Source organism: Vespa crabro, chromosome 6, assembly GCF_910589235.1.
Source record: "Vespa crabro chromosome 6, iyVesCrab1.2, whole genome shotgun sequence".
NCBI classification, from domain to species: domain Eukaryota; kingdom Metazoa; phylum Arthropoda; class Insecta; order Hymenoptera; family Vespidae; genus Vespa; species Vespa crabro.
The window spans coordinates 10,790,119-10,816,844 of NC_060960.1; the positions used below are offsets into that span (position 1 = coordinate 10,790,119).

Here is a 26,726-nt window from a genome sequence, read left to right on the forward strand (position 1 = left end):
CCCTCTCTCTCTCTCTCTCTCTCTCTCTCTCTCTCTGACTCACTCAGTCTCCCCCACTCGAGTATAGTGCCACTACTGCGGTAGTAGTGTTTAGAAAAAGTCAAGAAGAGAAAGAGCGAGAGAGAGAGAGAGAGAGGGAAAGAGAAAACAAGAGGATAAACGTAGCCCCGAGAAAGGGCTCCACGAGAGAGTAACGAAAGATGGATGAAGAAAGGAAAAAAGCGTCGCTTGAAGTTACTGGCAGAAAGGAGGAGAAGGAGAAGAAGAAGAAGAAGAAGAAGAAGAAGAAGAAGGAGGAGGAGGGTAGAAAGACGGAGGGAGGTAAGAGGAGGAGCCGAGGCTACGATGTTAGTTCAGCCACAGCATCTATTCGTGAAAAGGTGAGTATCTTGATTTGAGTGAACGTTTCAGAACTGAACGCTCGAAAAACTCGTAAAAAAGCTGGAAGAAGGCCAGGAAATCCTCTGGTCGAGCCATTAACGGCGACTTCCCCTAAGCCTTTCAATCCTTCTCCTCCACCTCCCTCCCTCATCTATTCACCCTCACTCTCCTTCTTCCTCCTCCTCCTCCTCCTTTTCCTCGACCACCATTGCCGACGCCTTCTTCGACTACTACCCTCCTCCGCCCCCATACCCAACCTACCCTCCTCCTCCTCCTCCTCCTCCTCCTCCTACTCTTACTCCACCTACACCTCGAATCGACACCACTTTAACCGACCAAGTTTTTTCTCTTCTCATAGAAGATTCGAACAGGAGAAAAAGTTAAGTCGATCGATCGGAGCCGATTTTTTAATCAGGTTTGGACAAGCCGTGCCGCGGCCATGATTGAATACGTCTTAAAGTTATCGGAGAATTCGATATGATATCGATCGTGAACACGTAACCATAAGTAAAAAAATCTATAATAAAGCCATTAAGATATTTCTATTATTGATTATATTAAAAGCATTTTGTTGAAAAATAATCCCTCGTCCTTTTTTCTTTTCTTTTTTCTTTTGTTTTTTTATCGTCATTTCGATCGTCCGCTTCGATCCCTTCGAGTAATTTTTATAGGTTAGACAGACAGACAGAGAGAGAGAGAGAGAGAGAGAGGGAGAGAGAGGGAAAGAGCCAATGGCGAATTCACGCACTAGGCGGTGGGAGGTGCACTTGGCTCGCCTCGGGGCCCCGTGAGACATGGGGGCGCACTCCCCCCCAACTCCCCATTCCCACACGACGATATAAATTTTATATTACACGTATAATAAATTCAATTTAATATCTGCTGGTCCGTTATATAATTTTAATTTCTATATTTGTGCGACTACGTATAATTGAATTTGTACAGTGGATTTCTCGCTTCATCGTTTTCATGAATAGTCCAAGCGAGAAAATATACATCCTGCGGAATTGATTTATTTTAATGGGGACCGCAGCCCCCCTCCCCCGCACTGCCTGCGCTCCTAAAATTTGTAACCTATCGGACCCCCTTGAAAACGAAATTTGCCATTGGTTAAAACTTATTCGTTCTATATGCTAATAATTATATGTTAATTCGATCGATACGTAGTAATTACGACTTTGTTATTATAAATTTAATTGTAGTTTATAGCACGTTTGCTTTTTACAACTATTTCAATCTATTTTGAATTGAAAACCTCGCGAAATATTTTATAAAATGTTAATCCGATTAAAGAAAAGAAAAAAAAAAAAAACATATCGTTTGTCGTAATTAATATATTAGTCCTTATAGTGCATTAACTTTTTATTGTCTAAGCAAATATTCTATTAATTTTTTGATAAATACCTTATACCAATCCGGATCTTGGCGATACGATTTACATCGAATTATCATGAAAATCTCGTGATGCATCTCAAAATTTATTGTCAATCCGGAAGATCCACAGAATGGCTGATTTTCTGAAAAATCCATTATGCAATTATGCAATACATGAAATAATCGATATTTCTTAATATATGGCAATGATTAGTTTCATAAGATGAATGCAAATAATAATCGTATTGGCGCAATGACAAAAAATCAACAACGATGATATTTCTTAGCGAAATTGTAAAATAGTAAAAAGAAAAAAAAACGATAGAAATATATATTTGAAATATAAATTCTAATTATTTACCAATTAGTACGAATTTTCAATGAATATTCGATAATTATCGATGATCATGTTCAAAATCTATAATAATCACTTTTAATAGACTAATATATATAAGAAAATCACAAAATAATGAAATTTTATAAGAAAACACTTTCCCGAGATCACTTATTTCGTATTCGGCCGTTACGAATAATCGAAATCAAAACGGAAATAATTTGTCAAGAAATTACAATTACCATCTTCCAATCAGAAAAGGCGAATTTTATAAGAGCGACAACGATTGGTCGATCTAAAGTGACGTGACACGTCGTCCAATCAGCGCCTACTCGAATCGGAAGTATCATCTTGGCGCGAATCTTTAATTCAAAATTTATATATTCGATAATTATTGAATTAATGTAACAATTAAATTTATTGTCTTTGTGAATATCTCAAGAAGCATGTCTGTTGAAAATCATATTTTCCTTTATTCATGTTATGTTATATAACACATATAACAAAAGCATGATATAACGATTACATTAATATAAACATAATATAATTAATAATACACAGTTCTGTGAAATTTCGTTTCTAAACATTCCTTGGGCTAACCAAATCTTGTTTTATTTTATATTATGCTTCATTTGTTTATAAAATTTTTATCAGTTATCAGACGTATTATCATTAACATTGAACACAATGTTACAAGTAGAAGAAATCGATATGCGAGCGTTGTGAATAGCATTTCATTTTATTGCTATTTTACAGTTCAAATAAATTACATCGTAACATCCGTCAATGTACCTAGTATACCTTCAGTTGTTTATTGATAAGTATACGATGATTGTTTGACTCGTGAGACCAATGGTCTCCATTAAATCACATTCAAGACAAGCAACAGTTGCATAACGATTACAGAAATTTCTTTCTGCTGTGCAGGACTTACAGGAATTATTATTTTACATAGATCTATTATTTTATAATAATAATAATAATAATAATAATAATAATAATAATAATTATATATCACAAAAGGCGCCGATCATATAAGAAAACCAATTATATTGTGTTGAACATTGTATTAATGATATACTCAATAACTATTAGCCATTTATATGTGCTAACACCAATATTCATACTGTTCAGATTATCAAAGTAATTCTGTGAATAAAATATCACTAGCAATTGCTCGTTGAACTACATATTAAGAAATGTATTTGTTATATATACATACATACATACATACATACATACATACATATATATGTATATGTATACATATATATATATATATACACGTGATACATATTTATGTATAAATATATCATATAAATATATGAGCAACACAAATTTTCTACATAACAGCAGTATCCAAATGCTCGAAAAAGATGTGTTGTTTTTAAATTCTATATAATTATAAACCAAATAATAAAAATACTGCAACACATCGATTAAATAATCGATTTTTACAACGTATGACTTATAATTAGAAAATTTTAACAATCCTTACGAATAAATCTCCGTCACATACGAATCTTGTCATCATATTAACTTCGTACGTCAGAAAATAAGAGAGAGAAAAAAAAAAAAGAAAAGAATAAAGATAAATGATTTAATAATTGTTCTTGTCGTTCGAGAGCAATTTTGAAAATTATTTCAAACAGCTAATCTGCATTCCTCTTTCGCATCATATAAACATTATAACGTATACTCATTTCTGACCCACGAATCGTGCCCTGAACTATAGTAACTTTGAAAATAAGGCTACCTTAACATCTTTATTCACTTTGTGATAATTTCCTGAGGCGTTGATGTATTTATAAGAAAGCTCTAAATTACATGCAATAATATAAATTACATTTATACGCTTTGTTAGTGGCATTATCGAAGCCTATTTTAGAGAACACATCGAGCCGATATTTCTATGTCTGCTAAAATATTTTAAACGTAAAAGAATTCATTTCTCTTGTTTTGCAGAACACAAGATCGACTATGTATATATATTATATATATGTGTGTGTGTGGGTGTATATATATATATATATATATATAATATATATATATATAATATATATATATATATTATCAAAGTCTGTAAACGTATTATAAACGTAACTCTATGTAGGCATAAACTACATACACGTAATAACTCTTTCTCTCTCTCGCTCTCTCTCTCTCTCTCTCTCTCTCTCGCTCTCTCTCTCTCTCTCTCTCTCTCTCTCTCTCTCTCTCTCTCTCTCTCTCTTTAAGGATCATACTTTGTTATTTACATTTACAGCCTTCAAAAAATTGATTTTTAAATACGCCAAAAACAAATCGAGATTGCCTCGCAAGTCTAACTAGCGATATTTACTCGTATATTTAAACTTATCCACATTAAGAAATGCACGAGACGATCCCATTATTTTTACAACTATAGACATTCGGTATCGCATCTCAATTTGAAGTGCGATATAATCGCTCAGCGATACACGCGCGCGGACCTATATCTGTATTATTATATTATTTAAATCGACATTTAAACACTCGAGTGTTTACGACCTCATATATGGATAATCATATTCTTTCAAAGGAATAAATGTTTCTTTAATTGCCTGAGGTGACGACCAACGTAAAGCATAATGAGGACCACCAGCTTTATCATTCGTACCGGACATTCTGCCACCACCAAAAGGCTGTTGACCAACAACCGATCCAGTAGATTTATCATTTACATAAAAATTACCTGCTGTGTATTTGAGTTCTTCCAATGCTTTTCTCGCCCATTGTCTGTTAAAATTGTTTACATGAACGTATCATATTTTGTTCCTATTCTATATTATCCTAAGATATCTAAATTAATAATAATAAAACTTATTAGTAATAAAACTTACTCATCTTGGGTAAATATAGCTCCTGTCAATGCATAAGGGGTCGAAGTTTCGACCAATTTCATCGTTTCATCGAGTTTCGAATCTTTGTAAATATAAATGGTTAATACAGGTCCAAATATTTCTTCCGTCATGATTTTTTCATTTGGATTCTTTGTCGTTACTATCGTCGGTTGAATGAAGTATCCGGTGCTTTGAGAAAGTGTGAATTTTTTTGATTAATATAAGAAAACATGTATTTCAGCAAATTGTTTAATAATAACGATTCGTAAAATTTACCTGTCGTCATATTGACCACCTCCAATAATTTCTAAGTCACTTGACGTTTTAGCATGCTCGATATAACCAGAAATTCTTTTAAACGCCGTGGCATCGATAACGGCCCCAGTAAAAATAGAGAAATCTCTAATATCGCCTATTTTAAGTTCATCGCGTGTCGATAAAAGACCATCCTTTATCTGAAATCAATTTCAATATATGAAGAAACATTTAATTCGTAAAACGATTAGTAATTGTTTAATATATTACCTTAGACCATAAAGATTCAGGAACATACATTCTACTACATGCTGAACATTTTTGACCATTAAATTCGAAAGCACTTTTTATTGTCGCGATAATCACCGTTTGTACGTCGGCACTTGGATGAACAAAGTGATAATTCTTACCACCGCATTCTCCTACTAATTTCGGATAATTCTTATATTTTCCCAAATTTTTACCAACTTGCATCCATAAACGATTAAATGTTGGTACTGATCCGGTGAAGTTAATACCAGACAAATAAGGGGAAGCAGTTATCGTATCTCCAAAAACTGGACCTTCGCAAGGAACAAAATTCACAACGCCTGGTGGTACACCAGCTTCTCTACATATTTTGAAGATCCACCAATTGGAAAGCAAAGCCGTATCTGATGGTTTCCATAAAACTGCATTTCCCTATATAAAATTATGATAGGAAAATAAATCAAATTTACTCATGCGAATTATTTTACGATAATCAATCTAGAAAGATTAAAAAAAGATACAAACCATTAAAGCTGGAGTATAACTAAGATTACCACCAATAGCAGTAAAATTGAAAGGTGATACCGCAGCAATAAAACCGTCCATTCCACGATACCTCAATGAATTTAATACAGTTTTATTCGGTGAAATTGGTTTATACTTCAAAGCGTCCTTAACATAAGATCCTTGTATTTTGAAGAAATCAATTAATTCAGCAGCACTATCAATTTCCGCCTGAATAACAGATTTACTCTGTCCAAGCATAGTGGCAGCATTTAAGTGTTGTCTATATTTCTTTGACATGAGATTAGCAGCCTTTAACCATATTTCTAATCGTTTTTCAATAGGGCACTTCTCCCATTCCCTTTGAGCTTTCACAGCAACGTCGATAGCTTTCTGTACTAAATCTGGCGTAGCCCAATAATATTTAGCAATTTTAGCTTTATGGTTATGTGGCTACAAAGTGATGTAATTTATAAGATCTGTCCTTTTTATTATAAATATATGATGTAATATATGCTACAATTATGCGTACCATAACTTGATATTTGCACAAATCCGTCTTGATTTCTTTGTCACCAATCACTAATGGTACTTCGGTACATTCACTTGCCATTTCATCCAAGACCTTCTCTAATTCGGCCCGTTCCTTGCTTCCTTTTGTATAACCTAGAATAGGTTCGTTCTCCAATGGTACATCTGGAGGATTTGGTAGAGGCACTATAGATCCTAGACATCTTTTACCTACTCTGCAAATAATAATATAAAATAAATAATGACGGAAGTAGAAGAAGAAAATAAATATGCATGATTGTTTTCTGAATAAAATTATCTTCTTGTCACAAAGGAAGATAAAATATAAGTAAATATTGATCCTAAAGCAGGGTGATATCTTTTTTAAATATTTATCTGTGTACAGACACATAACTTGGGACACTCTGTTCACAGTATTATCTCAACAAGATTAATTCCATAAAAGCTGATTAATCCAACTGGAATTTAAAAGCTACGCATAAAGAAAGAAAAGTTGAAATTAAAAAGTAAAATTTGCATTGAAAAAAAAGTACATTGAGATGGGAAAAACGAAAAAAAAAAAAAAAAAAAAAACAAAAAAAACGGAAAACGAATTTTACCAAAAACACATCAAACTTGAAAATTATAAAATATTACATAAATATAAATGCAATGGTATAAGATGATGTTATTTTTACTAACGTTTATGTGTCAAATACTTTGTGGTCAGACTGTTACATAACATAATATACTTGGTGACCCTTTTTATTAGGATTATCTCTCTAAAAATAACACATATCAAATGATATGGATAATAATATTAATAACATATTCGTTTGTTAAAATGATGACACGATAAAATGAAAATAAATAATCAATGAGTCTCGAGCTACAGTCAAAACAGAGAACGATTAGCATAATTTACTTTTATCGTTATTAATGCACTGAATATATTTTTTTTAACCTTACTGATAAAAAAAAAGATAAAAAAGAAAAATAAAAAAATTAAAGAAACAGTACGGATACATGAGCGAAACGTCGAGATAGATATACATATATATATATATATATATATATATATATATATATATGTATATGTATGTATATATATGTACGTATGTTGCATGTGTATGTGATTATATATACGTGCGTGACATCACGTATCGCGTATCGATATATTAAGATCCAAAAAAAAACAGGAAACTGAATATATTTTATACGGAAATGAGTGGAATTTCAAATAAAACTTGACCTGCTAATGAGGCAATAGCAAATTAATTCGAGATAAGCGACAAAATTAATATCCTCGATAACAGATGTTAAAGAAAGCCGCGTAGTCATGAAAACGACCGTTCAAGGATAAAATCGCTATCACTTTCACGAATGCCTTCCTTCTTTTCACAATGAAATTCATACCTAACGCAAAAAAAAAAAAACTTCTAATGCATTTTTACGTACAATTTATTAATAAGATTTCAATAAAGTTTAGGAAAAAGAAAGAAAGAAGGAAAAGAAGGAAAAAAATAAGGGTTTTATTAAACGTGAGAGAGTAAAAGATCATTGGCAGGCCAAATTAATCTGAATGGGCGAGTTAATTGACAGTTATGAGATAGATTGAAAAATGTTTAGAGGGAAGACGGGGGTGGGGGGAAGAAAAAAGAAGGAGAGAAAAAATGGGGGAAAAAAAAGAAAGAGAAAAAAAAAGAAAGAGAAAAAAGGCAGGACGTAGATGATTCATAAGCGTTTGAAATTACGTACATGCATATTCTTCATTGAAATAAATACGTTTATATATTTCTATTTATATATATATATATATATATATATAATATTGAAATATATATATATATAATATTGAAACTACGAAATGCAACATATGAGAGCTAATTGGTCAACGACCCATTCGAACGTCGGATTCGTTTTTGTCGAATGGAAAATTTTTAAATCGTGGAAGGATATAGAACCTTCTTTTTTCTCACATATATATGCACACACAAACATATATATATATATATATATATATATATATATATATATATATATATGAAAATTAAAAATATATTACGGAAAAAAAAGTAGAGGCTATTAATATACAGTAAACATCTAAGAAAGATTTTTGAAATGCTTGCGTACGCAACATTTGTTCGTAAACCTTTTCAACACTACGTAACAGGCGCGCGCGCGCGCGCACACACACGTATAAGCTCATTGAAACAAACAACAAACAAATAGAAAATTATTCTTGTCGATATGACCATACAGTAAGCATACGAGAGATACATAGGATGCATGTAGAACGTGCGTAGGATGCATATGTGCGTGCATACACCACATAAGTACGTAGATGAAATATTGGACACACATTAAAATACCTTAGCACACGGGCCAATGCGCGAAAATAATCAATATATTCTCTGATATTTTAGTATCTGATATGTTAGAAGGTAAGAAAAAAGAAATAAAGCATGTCATAGGCGGATCCCATTATTCAAGGACAATGAAATTTCTTCCCTATGATTTTACTCACTTTTGGCTATTTGTAATAAAAACTTGACGACAGATATTCAACATTGTAGCTCTTTGTAGCTCTTCGGCCCTTCTCCCTTTCCACTTACTCAAACGCCCCCTCTCTCACTCTCGCTCTCGATCACGTTCTATCTTTCTCTTTCTCTCTCTCTCTCTCTCTCTCTCTCTCTCACTCTCTCTCTTTCTATCTATATCTCTATTCGTATATCTATCTCTTTCTCTCTTCTCTTCGTTGGACTTCCCTTTGCTTCTCTATCTTCTTCGTTCGTTCGACAAAATTGGCTTACTTGAGTTTTCAAATCGAAGGACAAAATTCATTTACCTGTCTCTATCCCTCTATCCCTCTCTCTCTCTCTCTATTTTTTTCTTTCTCTTAACGAACCGAACCTCCGGAATCACGAAAGGCGACAACAGCAATCATCGGACAAATGGTAAACTTAACCACCTTCGCAAACCCCACTCCTTGTAAATTCGGTCGCATAAAAGCAGGGCCGTAGCAAGGGTACTACCAAATTACAATAAATTCGACGCATGCGCTTGATTTTAGAGGAAAAAAAAATGAAAGAGGAAAAAATGGGGCTATCATCGACAACGAGAATAATTCGATAAACGTTACGTGAAAGAAGACATTTTAGCGTTCTCGTTATTCTCTTTTCGATCAATTAGAAATTTATATATATATACACATACATTTATATACACATACACAGACACACATATTTATTTGTCAATGACTTCTCTCTCTCTCTAATCCAACGACTATTCTCCGCTAATAATATCTTGAGCAAATCTATACTATTGGAAACTAATTTCATCGTAATTTCTGTACAGATCGAATGTCCTTCGAATTGTAGCTGTCAAAATAAAAAAATAATAATAATAAAAATAAGACCTTTTTTTAAATAATTGCGTAACATGATTTTACATATAGTTTGTTTTCATTTGTTCTATCTATATGCAATATATACATATGTTTATGCACCACAATCTACGCTATACGAGTAAATACATATATGTATGTACTCATTATTTATGATTCAAGAATTTTAAAACGTAATAAATTACATTAAAATAATATTAAAATAAAATTACTAACATGTAAATAATATAGAAGGTCAAACTATATACATTTCAAAAATAATCTTTTTAAGCTTTTTAATTTTTGTAATTTTTTATTTCTTAATAACAATGACCAATTACAGACATATTTGGGTTTGTATTTTCTTTATAATTAATAAAATAAATAACTTTATCATCCATTTATGACGTTGAATTGCGCCTAATAGCATGCAAAGAAATAACAAATTAAAATAACGGAAGCAAATAAATAGGGGCATGTCTTATCTCATTTCTTGTCAATAGTAATAAAAAATAGCATTTTAGTATTTGCATTAACAATATCTATTTTGTATATATATCCATAAATATGTATTGGATTTTTATTATAGGAGGTTGACAACCATAAATTCAATGAGTCAGTGTATCGAATTTATTTCCTTACATACATATAATATATATTTTTTTTTTTTTTTGTAGAGAATTATACCTACATATTGAAAATTGATGACGTATATTCTAAGTGAATTTTAAATGTTAATCGATATTCTTAATTATCAAAAAGAATTGATTTTATTTTAATCGTTGTATTAATTATCTTCTTGTTGCATTTGCAATTCTCGAAGAAGTTGCGCTCTTTGTTTTTCCAATTCGTCTTCGGAGAGTTCATGATGTTCTGTATTTTCATTAATAGATCCTTCGCTATGAACAGACGGTCTTCTATGCTTATCTTCTTTTCGTCTTCTTTCTGGAGACTCTTCGGAGGACGGTAGTCTTGAGTGTGAACGCTGCAAATCACACGTATATAAAGAATATTTTATTTCGTAGGGAAAAAAAAAAAAATGTATTAAATAAAAAATATATTATTTAAGTTACATAACTTACGGAATGGCTTCGACCTCTTTTCTTTTTACTTTTCTTTCTTTTCGTCTTTCTTGTATCAGATTCAGAACTATCTGTTTTACTGGCTATACTTGCAGAACGTGATTTGTGCCGTTTCTTTTTCAATCCTTTTTCACTACCTTCAGACTCCTATTAAATAATAGGATGTGTTAATATTTTACATAAACAAAGATATATATATATATATATATATATATATATATATATATATATATATGTATGTATGTATATGTATATAAAATAAAAATTATATGTACGCTATGAGACCGAGATCGAGATTTTCGTTTCATCTTTTTCGTCTTTTTCTTTTTACTCCTGATATGATGATGACTACAACTTTCTTCAAGTTCATGTTGATAGTCCTTAAAAATTCTTATTCTTTCACTTTCCAATGTTATCGCTTTGAAATCTGGTTCTTCTTCCAATTTATTTCTCACATCTTCCCACGTCATTTGATAATCGACATTGATAGTTTTTAATAAATTCTTGAAACTTGTTTCTAGTTTTTTGAATTTTCGTGTTTCCTCTTTAACACGTTCCTTCTCTCGTGCTTCAGCTTTTTCAAGAAGCAAATTGTACGTCAGCTTAACATTTCCCGCGTCTAAAGTAGCAGACTTTCGATCTTCACAAACAACCGTAGCAAACTCTTCGAACGTAGTATTAACTTGTACCTCGAAATTTTTATCTTTAAGAATCTCTCGAATAATTTTTTTTTCATCGTGAAACCTGGACTTGAGGTCTTCGACGTAAAATTTAAATAAATCTAAAGGAGTTGATCCTGGTTGTCCTAACATAACTGAAAAACGTAAATCGGCCGATAACATAGGATATAGTTCTACCCAAAGAGACATGGATGTTAGTTTTCCTTGTTCGTGAAGCTCGTCCAATAAACTCTAAAATATATGTTATGCAATAAGAAATTACATATACTAAAAAAAAAAAAAAAAAATTAAGTAAACGTGTATTTACAATGAAACCATCACGATTTTTTCTTTCTTGTCTCTTTCTCCGTTTTTTCTCACGTTCCTTTTCCTCTTCCTCGTCCTTTTCCAAATGTCGAATATGATTTTCAAATACCAACAAAGCATCATCCTTATCCATTTCAAGCAAATCTGCATCTTCCGCAAAGGCCGAATGTTGTAAGAGCAATGCTTGTGCTTCTTGCCATGTGGTTCTATATGTGACATCTGTCATTGTATCTAAAACTTGCGCCAGCCTTTTGGTATTTCTTTTCTTTAATTGTTTTGCTTCCTCTTTCTCACGTTTTGCCAAATTAAATATAACATCTTCGTAAATATCCCTTCTATCTGGATCTCCTACTGCTCTCCATATTTCCAAATTACCGAACATTTCTTCGCACTTGTAATATTTAGTAGTACTTGTCATTCTGTCGTTTTCTAATAAAAATTGTTCTAAATCTTCTTTGGCTTTTTTTAATCTGTCGATAAAACTTGCAACTTTAAAATTATATTCATAAATTTCAAATCAAAATATATATAAATATATATATATATATATATATATATATTTTATATCTATATATATTTATATCTATATATTTACCTTAATCTTTCCTGTTCCCGTTCTTCTTTAAGTTTCTGTGTTTTATATGCATTAAATGCCTGTTTACGTTCATTTAATTTCTTCATCTGTGGATATCTTGGATCATTTTGAATCAATTTTACTGCTTGTTCCCATGTAGCATTAGATGGCACATCTCTTTCCTTTAATAATTCTTTAAATGCTTCTATCGCTTCCTTTTTATCTTTGAATTGCATTTTGGGTTCAGGTGTACTCGTTCGGCTATCATTTGCTGATCCTTTCGCGGAATTACTATCTTCATCTGGTTTTGTAGGTGGAGTTGGAATATTTATAGCCGCAAGTGTTGCAGCCATAGCTTGTTCAATAGCAGATTTTCCTCCAGGTTCGGGCGTGCTTGTTTGCGATAAAGTGCTAATATTTGGAGACAAATGTTGTATAGCTACCGGAACTATTCTGTGAAAAAAAAAAAGAAAAAAAAAAAATACATAAAGAATAAATAGAGGTATATTTAAAATGATCAAACAATGTAAAACTTTAACATTTTACTAACGTATTTGTAGCACTTGCAACTACTGCAGCTGCAACAGCTGCAGCTTCTTCAGCCGCTATTCTAGTTTTCAATTCTTCCAACTCTGTAGGAATAGTCCATCTGGATTCTTTAGTAGTTACATTATGATAATATACTTTTCCATTTTCTGATTTATATTCTTTCCACGGACACTGTGACAACAATAATTCGCTTGGCGTTTTTAATTCATCTGGTTTTTCCCATAGCGATTGTTTAGTAACACTGTTATAGTAATAAGTACGACCATCTGGAGCTTTATGTTCGGTCCAATCCGTTTTCTTTTCTGACGACACAGGTATACCTGGTGCAGTTTCACTTGCTATAGGAGTTGGGGGTGGAATTCCTGGAGCTGTTATTTGTGGTGGTGCTGCTATAATATTCCATAAAGGAAGAAATAATGATTGAGTTAATATGCAATATAGACTAAATTTTTTATAATATATACTAACCTATTACTCCAGCCTCTGGTGCTGGTGCACCGGTAATTGGAAAACTAAAACCAGGTGGAGGAATAGAAAACTGAGGTGGCATTATTCCTGGTGGACCAGGCGGTAAGCTAGGAGGAGGAATAAAGGATGCTGCAGGCATAATAGGCGGTACAAAACCAGGTGTCATATTAGGTGTTGCCGGTGGAAATCCGGGTACTGTGGCAGGTGGTGGAATTCCATCATTCGATGCCTACGATACATAAAATAAAACAATAATAAAAAAAATAATACTTTACATACCTTTTTTAAGCAGAAAAACTGAGAATACATGCGTCACATTTATTTACTTATTGTACAACAGAATATCGAGTTAACCTAAATTTACCATAGCAAAATATAATATATTTGATTGGCACGTTTAAATTAATACACTAAAGATTTAATTTTTGTAGCAATTTATAAATTATATTTATAAATATTATGAATATACATCGTCAAAATGATAATCACATAAAGAGAGCAACAGAGAAATTGAATATTCGACACGACTTGAAGTTGGTTTATATATAGAGGTCGTTATAAAACTATGATAATTAAATATATATATATATACGATGTACGATTGCTATATCTCAGTACTGATATTGAGGCTAAACATTTTGAGGCTGTTCATTGCTCTTAATTCTGTAATGTTATAAAATTTACGGCATCAATTATGAGAACAGGCGTAATTCTTAACCAATTTCGATGAACAAGGCCTCATCTTAAAGACGAAGTTTTAATCTAGGACATACTTTCGAATTTTTGAAAAAGCTTTGTTTTCTTTTTTTTTTTTAATCGTGTTAAAGAATGGTATTTCTCAAGAATAGTTTATGCACAAATAAAAGGCTTTTTTTTTTAATGATCCAAAACAATTACATAAACATATCATTAGTTCCTTACAAGTATGTTCAATGGTTTTCTTTTTTAATATCAGATTTCAAATATAGATATCAGGTTAGATAGATAACAAATATATTTTTTTTTTATAATCTGCATAGAATGTTAATTATTTTCACTTTCAATTTTGTAAATATTGTATTTTTTTTTTTTTTTCGCTGAATAATGATGACTCCAGGTGACGCTACAATCGGGATACTCTATGAAACTAAACAACGCGTCAACAAAGCGTATAACCTAATAAAAGTAAAGAACACGTGTTTAAGTTAATTTCTTCAAAACAATAGTGTAATATTTATATGTGAATATAAACAAGTTGTACATCTGTAACAAACGAATATAATATTAATATAAAGCACATTTTATATTTAGTTAGTATAAATATAGTGAAAATGAAACGATTATTAGAAGGCGTTATAGATGAGGTTATTATACAACCTAAAAAAGTGAAACCCATAATCGGTAATTTAAATATAAATTGATTGTATTTTATATATTTTCATGTAAGGAATAATTATTTATTTTACAATGTTTGTTTATAAGTTTAAGTCTTTTATTTGTTTTATATTATCAGTTAATTTTCAAAACGGCGAGCTAAAAGATGAAGCAGCGGAGACTATGTCTTGTGGTCTTTACTATGATAAAAAAAGAGAAAAGAAATTACTGGCTGTGTCCAATGGACAAATTGTTTATAAGGGTTACACGCCAGATAATAAACAGCAGTTTATGCAAACAATGCTTGTACTTCATAATAAAAGGACTGGGAAGATTAGATTGGTACAAGCAGAAAGGTGGTCTGTAAGTCCTGTTCTTGATAAACAAGTGATAGATAATAATAAAAATACAGATGCTGAGAGAATTGCTTTATTGAATAAACAGTTTGGTTCAAAAAAAGTAAAGAGAAAAACAGAGCAATTTGAAAGAATGAAGATTAATGTCAATGCTGTTAAAGATGATCTTGAAAAAACTGTTTCAAGTAAAATAATTAATATTATTAATTTTTTTTTTTCTTTTTCTTTTTAATTTACTTTTCATCTCATACAAAATTTATAATAAAATGATTTATTCTTATTGTAGATATAGAAATAAATCAGGAAGATCTAGAGACACAAATAGCAGATAATGATAGTATAACAAACATACATTTACCTCATTGTAACAGAGATGCTACTAATGTAAAAGACGTTTATAATATAAATGATATCATACCAGAAAATAAATTAGAAACTCTCTACGAAACAGCTAAAGAAACTATAAATCGTGTTCCTGAAGGGTAACTTTGCATTTATCTATATATTATATTTTCAATACTGATAATCTACTCATATTTTTTTACTTTATTTATAGCAAATCAAAATTTTTCACGCATGCCTTAAGATTTTTGAAGTCTGATCCAGATAATATAAAGAAAGTAGCTCTTCTATTGTACATTGAAACAGTTTCCAAATGGTTAAATATACCCATAAAGGATGCAAAAAAACGTGGAATTAATATTTGCCCTTATTCGGAAGAAGTTAATTCACACATTATTGAAACTTATAGCATACAAAGTTATAGTGGGAGGTAAAGAATTTTTATTTTCATTTATATTTCATATATTGTATTTTATAAACAGCTGAAATATTGACTTTGTACTATGTTAATAATAAATTTTTCTAGGTTGAGACCTGCTAGTATGAAAGATAAAGCTATCATACATTGTATAATTTTAGGCTTGATTATTTCTGACTTCATAATAGATCTAGAATTACTTGCAACTATGTTAAATAGTCGAATAGGAATTAGGAAATTAATAGATCTTGCCAAAATAATTGCAGCTGTGCCTAACAAAAATGACAAGAAAACGTTCACTTTAAAACTTCCTTTGCCGGAACAAGTTACTATGGTTAAAAAAGGAAAAAAGAAACGATCTTAAATAATATTATTAAAAATGAAAAATAGAATAACAAATTGTAATATAACATATATTTTATTTTTAAATATTATTATATGCCACAGGTATATAAGATATATCATAACATTACAAAGAATAACCAAATTTTGTTATCCATTTTAATCCATCGACAGTATTTGTTTTTGGTACATATTCTAAACCAACGTATCCTTGATAACCTTTATTTTCCAATAATGAGAGAACATACTTGTAATCTATCTCACCTGCTGTATCTGGCTCATGTCTGTGTGGTACTTGAGCTATTTGAATATGCCCTGAAATGATTTAAGATAATGAAAGTATAACTTTATTGTTATACGTAAATAAAATATTTGATAAATTTATTAATACATACCAATAAAAGGAAGCAACTCTTCGATATTATGCGTAAGATTGCCACAACAATGTTGCATGTGAAAAATATCAAGTTGCAATTTTAAATGAGGGCTGTTAATTTTTTTAACAATGTTCAAGCCTTTGACAAACATGGAAGGAAATTATTATATATCTATATAAAATTATAATATATATATATTATAATTTTATATATTTTTGTTATCAATTGAAATTTTACCTTTTGAAAAATTGTTCATATAATAATTTGGTACAGTAATGCTATTAATCGGCTCAATAACACCTATTAATCCTTCTTCTTTAAATTTCTCTACAGCATACAACAAATTTTTTTCATAAACTTTATCATTGTCTATAGTTGGATTATCTACTTTTCCAGACATAACATGTATCCTATACACGAATAGTATCAACTATTTTAATAACAAAATATGTAAATATTGCAATAAATTATCAAAAAGTTATAATTATTAATAACGTACAATTTACAATTTAATGCTTTTGCATACTGTATGGTTGTTTCAATGCTTTTTTTAAACGACTCTTCTTGTCCAGGTATAGCAGCGAATCCCAATTCGCCTTTCGACGTATCACCTAAAAAATGAATAAAATTATAAGGCTTCAATAATAAAATTAATAAAAATATTACAAACGACACAGATCGATAATGAAAATTTTGCAATTATTAAAGAATCCGAGAGATTATCCGAGTAAGAATTTTTTGAACTTCGCGCCTTCACTGTGATTGGCTACAATACAACGTAGTAAAACAAATAAACATCAATTAAATAAATAAATAATATCAATAATTATATATATATAAAAATAAATTTTTTTGATATTAATTATTTAAAACGTGCCTGTAAATACATTAATAAGGATTTGTTCGATATTTGCTTTGTTTTTTGCATTAGCAACTTCTTCCAAAGAGAAACCCAATGGAAAACCACTTTCAACAGCCTTGAAACCAGCCTCTTTAGCAAGTTGGTACCTTTCGATTAAACTTGGACTCTCCAAAAACATAAAAGATAAATTGCTTACGAACTTTAAAACCATATTTTCGTCTGTAGCTTCGAATAATTAAACGTAACGTTCAAGATCAAGATCAAAATTTATTTAAAACTTTATTATCAAAGTACTCAGGTACTCTATCTTTATATTTTAGATAAGAACCGTATTAAATACACACAGATAAAACTGGAACATTCATAGATGGCGTATTAAACTTCAAACGATTTTTAAATTCGATCTTTATCTCTTTAATATTAATAAATTATTCTTTAATCTTTATTCATATCATTTAATTTCTTAATTAATTTATAATTATTATTTTAGAATTTTAAAAGATTAAAAATATCTTCGTTGTAAATATAATTAAAATCAATTATGTTAACGGTGATGTATACGTTATCATGTTCTTTTAAAACATCGGATTCCATCTTAGAAATATTATTATTCAATAATTAGAGGAACGTCCATTAATTCTTATTATCCAATCGCATTTATCCAGATTAGATAATAAAATAAGAAATAAAGAAGAAACGTATAACGCGTTTCCAAACTTATCTATATATTCCAATGATATACTGGATACAAGAGAATTGTGGTGATGTTTCAAGGATGCGATTTCAGCTTTAAGTGTTATACCATCCAAAATATCATAAGTTTGTTTTATTTTCCATGAAATTGGTTCCACTGTAGTTAATTTTCTGTCGTATTATATGAACAGAAATAAATACCATTCGTAACCTTTATTTTATTTATATTCTTATATTCTACATTCGTAATTAGTAAAAGCAAGTTATGTGCAATGGATTGCAATTTGTTGTGTTTTTTCATAATACGATAAATTTTTATACTGTCACCTATGTTAAGATTTTTTTCTACAAAGATTTATTGCAATGATATATCGGTCAGTATGTGTAAAAAATAATGTACCGACTAAAGGATCAAAGGCACTAAACTATACATGCATATCATTCATTCGATAAATATAATGGGGAAGCAAAGTGAATCATGTTGGTGGTGTGTAAAAATTCTCAAATGGATTCCAATACTTTTCATCTTGGCTGTCGTTGTTTGGTCTTATTACGCATTTGTTGTGCAACTATGTTATTGTAAGTAATATATATTTTAATAGAAACATAGATATAAGATAATTATTACAATTGTTTGTCATTGTTATTATACCATTATTAACATAGTATTGACTGTTTGATTCAAGCTCTACATATCGTACATTTATCATTACTTATTTGTATCCTTATATAGATTTGAATCTTCGCTTAATTAAACATCGATGTTTACTTTATTTCAGATAGGATAGAAAATGACGTTCAGAAAGGTGTGTATACCATACAATATTCCAATTATCAAAGCTCAAGATATTTATTTTATCATCTATAGATAAGAAAAATTAATGTTTCTTTTCTTTTATTTTTTTTTTTTTTTATTTGTTTATAGCCTTCTATCTAATTTTCTTCCACATAATATTTCTGCTCTTCTTATGGTCCTATTGGCAAACGGTATTCACAGACTTAGTATCTGTTCCAGATAAGGTAACAAAAATTTGAAAATATTATAACAATTATATGTTATCAAAATAATTATACTTTACATTGTAAAATGTGATGGCTTGTTCATTTTTTTACAGTTTAAAATACCAGAGGTAGAAATTGAAAAACTACAACAAGCAGAAACGGAAGAAGCTATTAGACAGATTTTGGAAAGATTTGCGCAAGATCTACCAGTAACAAATCGTACTATCAAAGGAGGTAATGGACAGTGTAGAGTGAAGTTTTCGTACGTTTCTATTTCAATTGATTATTCTTATAGGTATACGATTTTGTGAGAAATGTCACTTGATAAAGCCGGATCGAGCACATCATTGTAGCATTTGTGGTACTTGTGTCTTAAAAATGGACCATCATTGCCCATGGATAAACAACTGTGTAGGCTTCCACAATTACAAATTTTTTATGTTGTTCTTGGCATATGCCCTTCTTTATTGTATATTTATAATAGCTACATCTTTACAATATGTTATACGCTTTTGGAAAGTAAGTGAACTTCTTCAAATGGACAACTCTTATTACATGTACAAAATATTTTATTATAAATTTTTGTATATAGGGAGAATTAGAAGGAATGGGTAGGTTTAACCTGCTCTTCCTCTTTTTTGCTGCTTTAATGTTTGCAGTGAGCCTTAATTCTCTTTTCTTTTATCACTGCTACCTTGTGCTACATAATAGATCAACATTAGGTAAAAAAAAAAAAAAAAAAATACATATACATTGAAAGTTACATATTATACTAATGAAATTGTAGTTAATTTATATTTTCATTGACTTGTAGAAGCCTTCAGGCCTCCCATGTTTCTCACAGGAAAAGACAAAGATGGTTTTAGTCTTGGAAAGTATAATAATTTCCAAGAAGTATTTGGCGATAATGCACGGCTGTGGTTCCTTCCTGTTTTTACTAGGTGAGTATATATGTTTTATATATTTGTGATTTATAGTGATTATTATGATTATATATATATTATAAATAATTAAATTAAATGTTACTTTAAGAAATAGTAGAAACCATTTGCACAATATATTTATATGACGTATAAATAAAGTCAAGCATAATATAATAAATCTATGTGTACATGAAATTTAATTTAGATATTTATATCTGCTCATATTGAATGTCAATGTAAACATTCATTTTTACCGGTGTAATTATGTGAAATTAGAATAGTAGTTGTGCATATTGCTTTTTATATATTTTTCCTTGTCATTTGATGTGCCATTACTAAAAGATTCATGTTTAAAATCAGAAAAAATCCAGAATTTATTTCTGCAAGATCCATTTCAAATATTATATTTTATGAAAATAAACAATAATTCATTGCACCAAATTTGCATGACATTGTTGGAAGTATGTATGTACATATATATATACATACATACATACATACATACATATATATATATATATATATATATATATATATATATATATATATATATATATAATTTGCTGAAAATGCACAGAAGATATTTCTTTGCATTATGTGCCTTTGTAAAACACCAAGGCCAACTTTCTATCCTGAAATATAACTTACATAATTCCATTATTCATTCATTATTGATAGGGATAAGTCTTTCTCAATAAAACCATAAACTATAATGATAAATAATTAAGTAATATATATGAATAATAAATAAAGCAAAATTTGCATGAATTTCAGAGGAAGAAAAATAGGTAGAATTGATTGAACTTATATATTTTTCTTTTTCTTTCTTTCTTTCTTTTTTTTTTTTTTTTTTATATTACACATCTATTTCATGCTGTTGCATGCGTGGAAATAGTATAGTACAAAAGAAAGATAGATTAGACTTTAGTTATTTAATTTTCATTAGATATAATTTTCATTATGGAGAAAAAAATTATATAACGCTCTTTAAGTGCATCATATATCTCGTAATGTTTCCAGTGGTTACATTATGCAAAGGACACATTCTGTGTATCATATGCTAATTAAAATAGATATTTCTCATCGAAAACATATTTTCTTATTCATATTTGTGATTTTTTTATCACAGATACGAATTTATCAATGATAAAAATATATTAATAGGAGTTTTCGATACAGTATTTTCAGTAGTTCTTGAAAATTGAAATAACGATTATTATTCTTAAATTGGGTTGGATGCATTGGATGTGTTCTAGTCTTGGAAATGGTGTCACCTATCCAGTACGTTCGCAACACCAGGGCATAACGAATACTTATGATTCCATGGGCAGTACTCGTAACAGGTCAGCATTTTAGAAAGGTCAAATACAATTGTAGTAACAACATCAATTCTTTACTGTGGAACTCATACAATACTCATAAAATATGCGATCGATATATATATATATAAACATATATATGTATACATGAAAGATCTCTGAGTCTTCTTGATAGATTTACATATTTTTTTTTATTTTTTTTTATTTTTTTTTTTTTTTTTTTTTTTTTTTTTTTGATGGAGTTCCAAAGTAATGACATTGTGTAAAATAATATTTTCAAATATGCCTGGTTGCATTTGTTTGCATTTATGATAAATAACTTAAATCATAAAGAGAAATTATTATATTTAAGATTTTCATTAATCATTCAAGCAATATATTATATTTCTTGTGAATACTTTAAGCCCTTTAAAAATTTAGTAATCTTTGTGTCTAATTTTTCTTTTTTTTGATACCATCTTGCTAATACTAACACTACTTGTTTGTGTTGGACTTTATAGCTTAGAGAAGCTTTAATTTAACAATTATTTTGCAATTGTATTTTAATAAGACTGACATACAAATAATGCATGGAAACAGTGTTTCCTTAGATGTTTCCTAAATCATTGTAGGCATGTGATATAGAGAATCATTTATATTAATATTGTATTTATACATTCATTTTGTAAACAGTGTTGATATGTGTTAAATTTAAATGTTTCAAAAAAGATTTAAGTTCAATACTAGTGTTCAATATAATATATATATATATATATATATATATATATAAATAATTAAGATATGAAAATATTGGAAGAATTTCTTTGTTAATGTACAAATGCATAATGTTTCTATAGATATCTAGTATTGTGTATTTCATTGTTGATTGTTGAATTAAATTCATTGATACATAATTCTCTTTAGTTTAAAAGTATTGTGCATCTGGTTTTTACATCAAGAAAATATTTTTAAAACTTTAGAAGTGGCGTAACTATTCTGAAGAGAAATTTTTTATAAGATCAGAGGCTGTTCAACTAAAAGTAAATATCGAAACAAATACAAGTATAAAATTAGATAAGTATTAAACAATTAAGAAGAACTTATTAATTATAGTATTAGTTACGCCATCTCTGGTAAACTTAGGGTAAATATAGGATGACATAGAGTAGAAGATAGGGTATGGGTTACAGTTTCGGAGATGGGGTAAATTTTCCCGAGCGGCTGTACAATGAAGATACACATACTCTGTTGGGAAATGGAACCCAACAATGGGGTGATGAAACAGAACTTGGCACCACATCTCCTTATATGTCTCAATCAGGTATTCTAGACCAAGAATCCTTATATTGAGGTGTTAGATTAGTCAGAATTTATAGTTGTATTCAAAATATATTAAGGAAAAGAATTACTTAATTTTTTATATATTATAAATTAATAAGTACTTATAAGTGTTGTGGAATCATTTCATTTACTAGAAAGTTTACACGTTAATGTGCTTAAAGCGCACGTTATGATATCATATAAAAATACTATTTAATTATGCAAATAAATTATACTAACTTAAATGAATTTACAACCTGAAGTGAAATGAAGAATATCACTACAAATTACTAATTTTTTTTTTGTTATAATAATCATTGGTCCTTCATTATAACCATTATTTGTAGCTAATCCACAAATAAGTATTCTATGAGAAATTGTATATATTATACAGTTTTATTATAATAACAAATAGATTTTTCTCTTTGTGCATGATGTTTGTTTTTACACTATTCCTTTGTATTAATACTGTACAGAAATGCACATGTTTGAATTTTACCAATAAATAAAAATATTATTAATTTTTAATAAATATACATAAGAGATGGATATATGGTATTAATAGAGACAATATATGATAAGAATAATAATATAAAATTTCATGAGTACATTAATATCTCTATTTATACCTTTTTGATAAAAATCTATCTATTAATATAAGAGAATAATATGTAAATATGGTAATATGATTTTGATTGACTGCAGGTCCAATCTTTATCAAATGAATTTAATAAGAGAAGCCATAATTTTGGTACTTGGTACAGGGTAATGTTCACTACATGTTTTGTATAATTTGAAAAATAATTGTTTGAATATTTGATTACCAACAAAATGCGTGAAGTAAACAGAAAACGTATTAACAAAATTTTGCATAAAATATAATACACATGTGGCATTTATTATATAATATAAAAATGTTAGTATTCAATTTAATGTTAACATAAAAATAAACGTCACTGTAACATTCTAAAGAAAAATCTATGGATGGTCACGTCGCAATTAAAATACAATAATATTTAATTTTTTACTACATATTTCATATAGTAATAAATATTATTACTAATTATACATTTTTATAAAAATTTATTCGTTATAAAAATACTAAGTAAGATCTATCATAATATTTAACATAATTATATATCATCTAACCAAATCATTAGCAAACCATTAGCAAACCAGCATATATATTATAGTATTGTAATGCTTACAATGTTGCTTTTAAAAATAACAAATATTATATATTAATGTTGTATATATACATATATTTTACAGCACAGCCGTAATACCTCATGCTGTAAATGCCAATCAACCACTGGTGGATACAATAGAAATTGTTTGACATCTTTAAACAGTACTTGTGATCTTCATCTCTCATCTTGTTTCATAAATCGAGATACATAGACAATATTGAATTTCTGTAACCTGTGTTCTCTGTCATTCTTTATTAAATTTTGCAAATATTATTTGTTATAATCAGAACAAAATTTTACAATAATTTATATATATATATATATATATATATGTATGTACGTATGTATGTATGTATATATATATTCATGGGTTTACAGAGTGCCTTGTGCAAAAATATGTTTAATGTTGGCAGATCATAATATTAATGGTACCTTTTCTAAGACATATAATTATATGAAATAGTGTAATGTGGCTCAGTATTTAGCATAACTTATGATATAAATTATTATGATAAATTTATTCTGATATTTTGAATAACTATTACATTATTCGAACACTTTCTTCATTATTCTTTATTGCTTAACAGAAAAGCATATTGCTTAATAAAATAAGTGTGCTATATATATGAGTCTTGTATATACACCTACAAGAATTGTATATCCTTTAAACAAAATGAGAGATATAAATTGAAACGTTAATGATCACTCAGCATTATGAATATCGATAAGAAAGATCTTCATAAGTAAGAAGGAAAACATCACAGACCTACATTCTATAAATTTATATTGGAAATTGTGATGTTGAATATATTAATTCATTGTTTGATATAGTTTCATCAAGATTAACTGATGGATAAAATCAAATTTTATTGCTGATCAATAGCAGTGCTGAAATACTGAGCTGGCTCAGTTGAAATTTACAAAGACAATGTAATTATAAACCCCCATACTTGAACTATCTTTTTGTGCTCTAATGGTGATTTTAATTCTCGAGATCAGGTATATGCCTATTATCTCAGTACAAATCGAAACGTGACAGATATTATTATTGTTAAAACTATACTATATATGATCCATATATAGCTGTAAATTATTGATAATTTTTTCTTTTCAAAAGTATTTTATTGCAATATTATAACAGAGATTATCACTGTTTAAAAATTCCTATATTCCATTATTTTTCATTTTAATATAAATAATAATTGTTTTATAATACAATGTTTTAAAATGATTACAATTTATATCTTTAAGCAGAGAATAATAAAACAGTTCTTTTTCTTTATTTTTCATTGAAGGTATAGCACATTTTTTTAAATGATTATTGTTAACAAATGTTTGCACATAAGAAAACAAATTAAAAGCAAAATAATATTACTAATTCATTTGCAATGGTAGTCATAGTTTCTGATAAATGTTATATGCATAAGTAATATATTTGTGAGAAGACTTATATTATGTCGATTTACTCTAAGCATCTTTTATGTTCTGAAAAATTTTTTATATGCAAGCTACTTTATATTCACGTTAGATCAAACTGCCACATCTAACAGACTATATACGCTTAAGTTTACAATATATAGTATATAAAATATCACTTAAGTATAAGTTATTAATCTCATGTGTATAAAATGATACTTATTAAGTCTTATCGTTCACTTACGTGGCAAGTTCAAGTTTTAATGCTGAACAAATAGACTAGATTTTATTCATAATGCTTATGAATTACTATGGAAATAATATATTTCTATCAAATATTCATTTGACAATGAGCACTAATTTATAAACAAATTTTTGCTTCCTCTCGGTGCAGATATATACATATGAAATATATATATATATATATATATATATATATATATATATATATATAACATTAATAGCAATTTTTAATTTTTATATTACATTCATTTCATTCCATGTTCTATTTAACAAAATGTCAATATAAATTTATCCAATAGCAAAATCTTGTTAACAGATTATTAGTAACATAAAGTGGAATATTTCAATATTGAAATTAATTTTTATATTGTGTTGCAGATATGTAACTAAATTTCATAAAAGTATGCATCTTTTTCGTTGAAGATTTTGCTATAAATGTTTAACATAAGTTTAGAATGAATAAAACTGTTTTTATACAAAATTGTGTATTATAGTATAAAGAAATAAGCTCACCTGGCGCAAATCATCATTCATAGAAACAATATTTCTTGCAACGTTCATTATTTATCTGCTGATATGTATAAATTAAATTTTTGAACGAATTGCTATAATTACGTATTTATAGAAATTTTTTGTTTTTCCCGCTCAATATCATTCGAAAGATGTGCACAAAATGGCTAATCGATATATTCGCAAATTAACAATGATTTTGTTAAAAATAATAGTAACATACTATTACTTTAATTGGTAGATATATTAAAATAATAAAAAATGTATTAGATATATAAAGCTAAAAAGAATATTGTTACTATCAATTTGAATTAAAAATATATTTTCATTGTTTTTCTTTGCATCACGTTGCAATTATCTTTGGCCAATCAGAAGACGTAGATCTTCGTCACATGACAATGTAGCTATTTTGTAAACGCTTCTCATTGGTCTAAGTATTTTTGATCATATGCCACGAGTTTATTCGCTATCGGTCGTAAATGCAATGTTAACGCCTCTCAACCAATTACATATCTTATACACATTGTTACTGTAAATATAATTGGTGTATCCTATCCAGTAAAATTTGA

At 28.9% G+C, this 26,726-nt stretch overlaps 5 protein-coding genes across 8 annotated transcripts; 2 read left to right on the forward strand and 3 right to left on the reverse strand.

Annotated features, from left to right (window-relative positions):
* Positions 1-2,538: 2,538 nt before the first annotated feature.
* Positions 2,539-9,461, reverse strand: LOC124425110 (delta-1-pyrroline-5-carboxylate dehydrogenase, mitochondrial). Its single transcript, XM_046964987.1, has 7 exons — positions 8,996-9,461; positions 6,491-6,704; positions 5,980-6,411; positions 5,476-5,886; positions 5,227-5,405; positions 4,951-5,139; positions 2,539-4,846 (listed from the first exon to the last, which is right to left on the reverse strand). Exons 1-7 carry the CDS (start codon positions 9,037-9,039, stop codon positions 4,612-4,614), a joined length of 1,704 nt encoding a protein of 567 aa, XP_046820943.1. The 5' UTR covers positions 9,040-9,461; the 3' UTR covers positions 2,539-4,611.
* Positions 9,462-10,137: 676 nt separating this feature from the next.
* Positions 10,138-14,450, reverse strand: LOC124425049 (pre-mRNA-processing factor 40 homolog A). Of its 2 annotated transcripts, none has more exons than XM_046964821.1 (8): positions 14,434-14,450; positions 13,513-13,741; positions 13,046-13,433; positions 12,517-12,948; positions 11,923-12,391; positions 11,211-11,846; positions 10,936-11,082; positions 10,138-10,838 (listed from the first exon to the last, which is right to left on the reverse strand). In XM_046964821.1, exons 2-8 carry the CDS (start codon positions 13,676-13,678, stop codon positions 10,641-10,643), a joined length of 2,436 nt encoding a protein of 811 aa, XP_046820777.1. In that variant the 5' UTR covers positions 13,679-13,741; positions 14,434-14,450; the 3' UTR covers positions 10,138-10,640. The 2 variants fall into 2 exon arrangements, with proteins under 2 accessions (XP_046820777.1, XP_046820775.1); XM_046964819.1 differs by lacking the exon at positions 14,434-14,450 and adding an exon at positions 13,877-14,042.
* LOC124425058 lies at positions 14,154-16,345 on the forward strand. 2 transcript variants are annotated; one of them, XM_046964839.1, is made up of 6 exons: positions 14,154-14,435; positions 14,609-14,892; positions 15,005-15,406; positions 15,508-15,703; positions 15,778-15,993; positions 16,090-16,345. In XM_046964839.1, the coding sequence occupies exons 2-6, from the start codon at positions 14,823-14,825 to the stop codon at positions 16,343-16,345; spliced, it is 1,140 nt and encodes a 379-aa protein (XP_046820795.1). In that variant the 5' UTR covers positions 14,154-14,435; positions 14,609-14,822. The 2 variants fall into 2 exon arrangements, with proteins under 2 accessions (XP_046820795.1, XP_046820794.1); XM_046964838.1 differs by having other exon boundaries at positions 14,192-14,487.
* Positions 16,346-16,380: 35 nt separating this feature from the next.
* Positions 16,381-17,922, reverse strand: LOC124425063 (putative hydroxypyruvate isomerase). The gene is made up of 5 exons (XM_046964849.1): positions 17,578-17,922; positions 17,200-17,311; positions 16,938-17,110; positions 16,719-16,838; positions 16,381-16,638 (listed from the first exon to the last, which is right to left on the reverse strand). Exons 1-5 carry the CDS (start codon positions 17,771-17,773, stop codon positions 16,451-16,453), a joined length of 789 nt encoding a protein of 262 aa, XP_046820805.1. The 5' UTR covers positions 17,774-17,922; the 3' UTR covers positions 16,381-16,450.
* A 315-nt stretch (positions 17,923-18,237) lies between these two features.
* Positions 18,238-26,258, forward strand: LOC124425059 (palmitoyltransferase ZDHHC2-like). 2 transcript variants are annotated; one of them, XM_046964840.1, is made up of 10 exons: positions 18,238-18,834; positions 19,035-19,061; positions 19,181-19,275; positions 19,371-19,491; positions 19,553-19,776; positions 19,850-19,979; positions 20,072-20,198; positions 21,437-21,523; positions 22,669-22,799; positions 24,071-26,258. In XM_046964840.1, the coding sequence occupies exons 1-10, from the start codon at positions 18,687-18,689 to the stop codon at positions 24,079-24,081; spliced, it is 1,101 nt and encodes a 366-aa protein (XP_046820796.1). In that variant the 5' UTR covers positions 18,238-18,686; the 3' UTR covers positions 24,082-26,258. The 2 variants fall into 2 exon arrangements, with proteins under 2 accessions (XP_046820796.1, XP_046820797.1); XM_046964841.1 differs by lacking the exon at positions 21,437-21,523 and having other exon boundaries at positions 18,251-18,834.
* Positions 26,259-26,726: the final 468 nt, after the last annotated feature.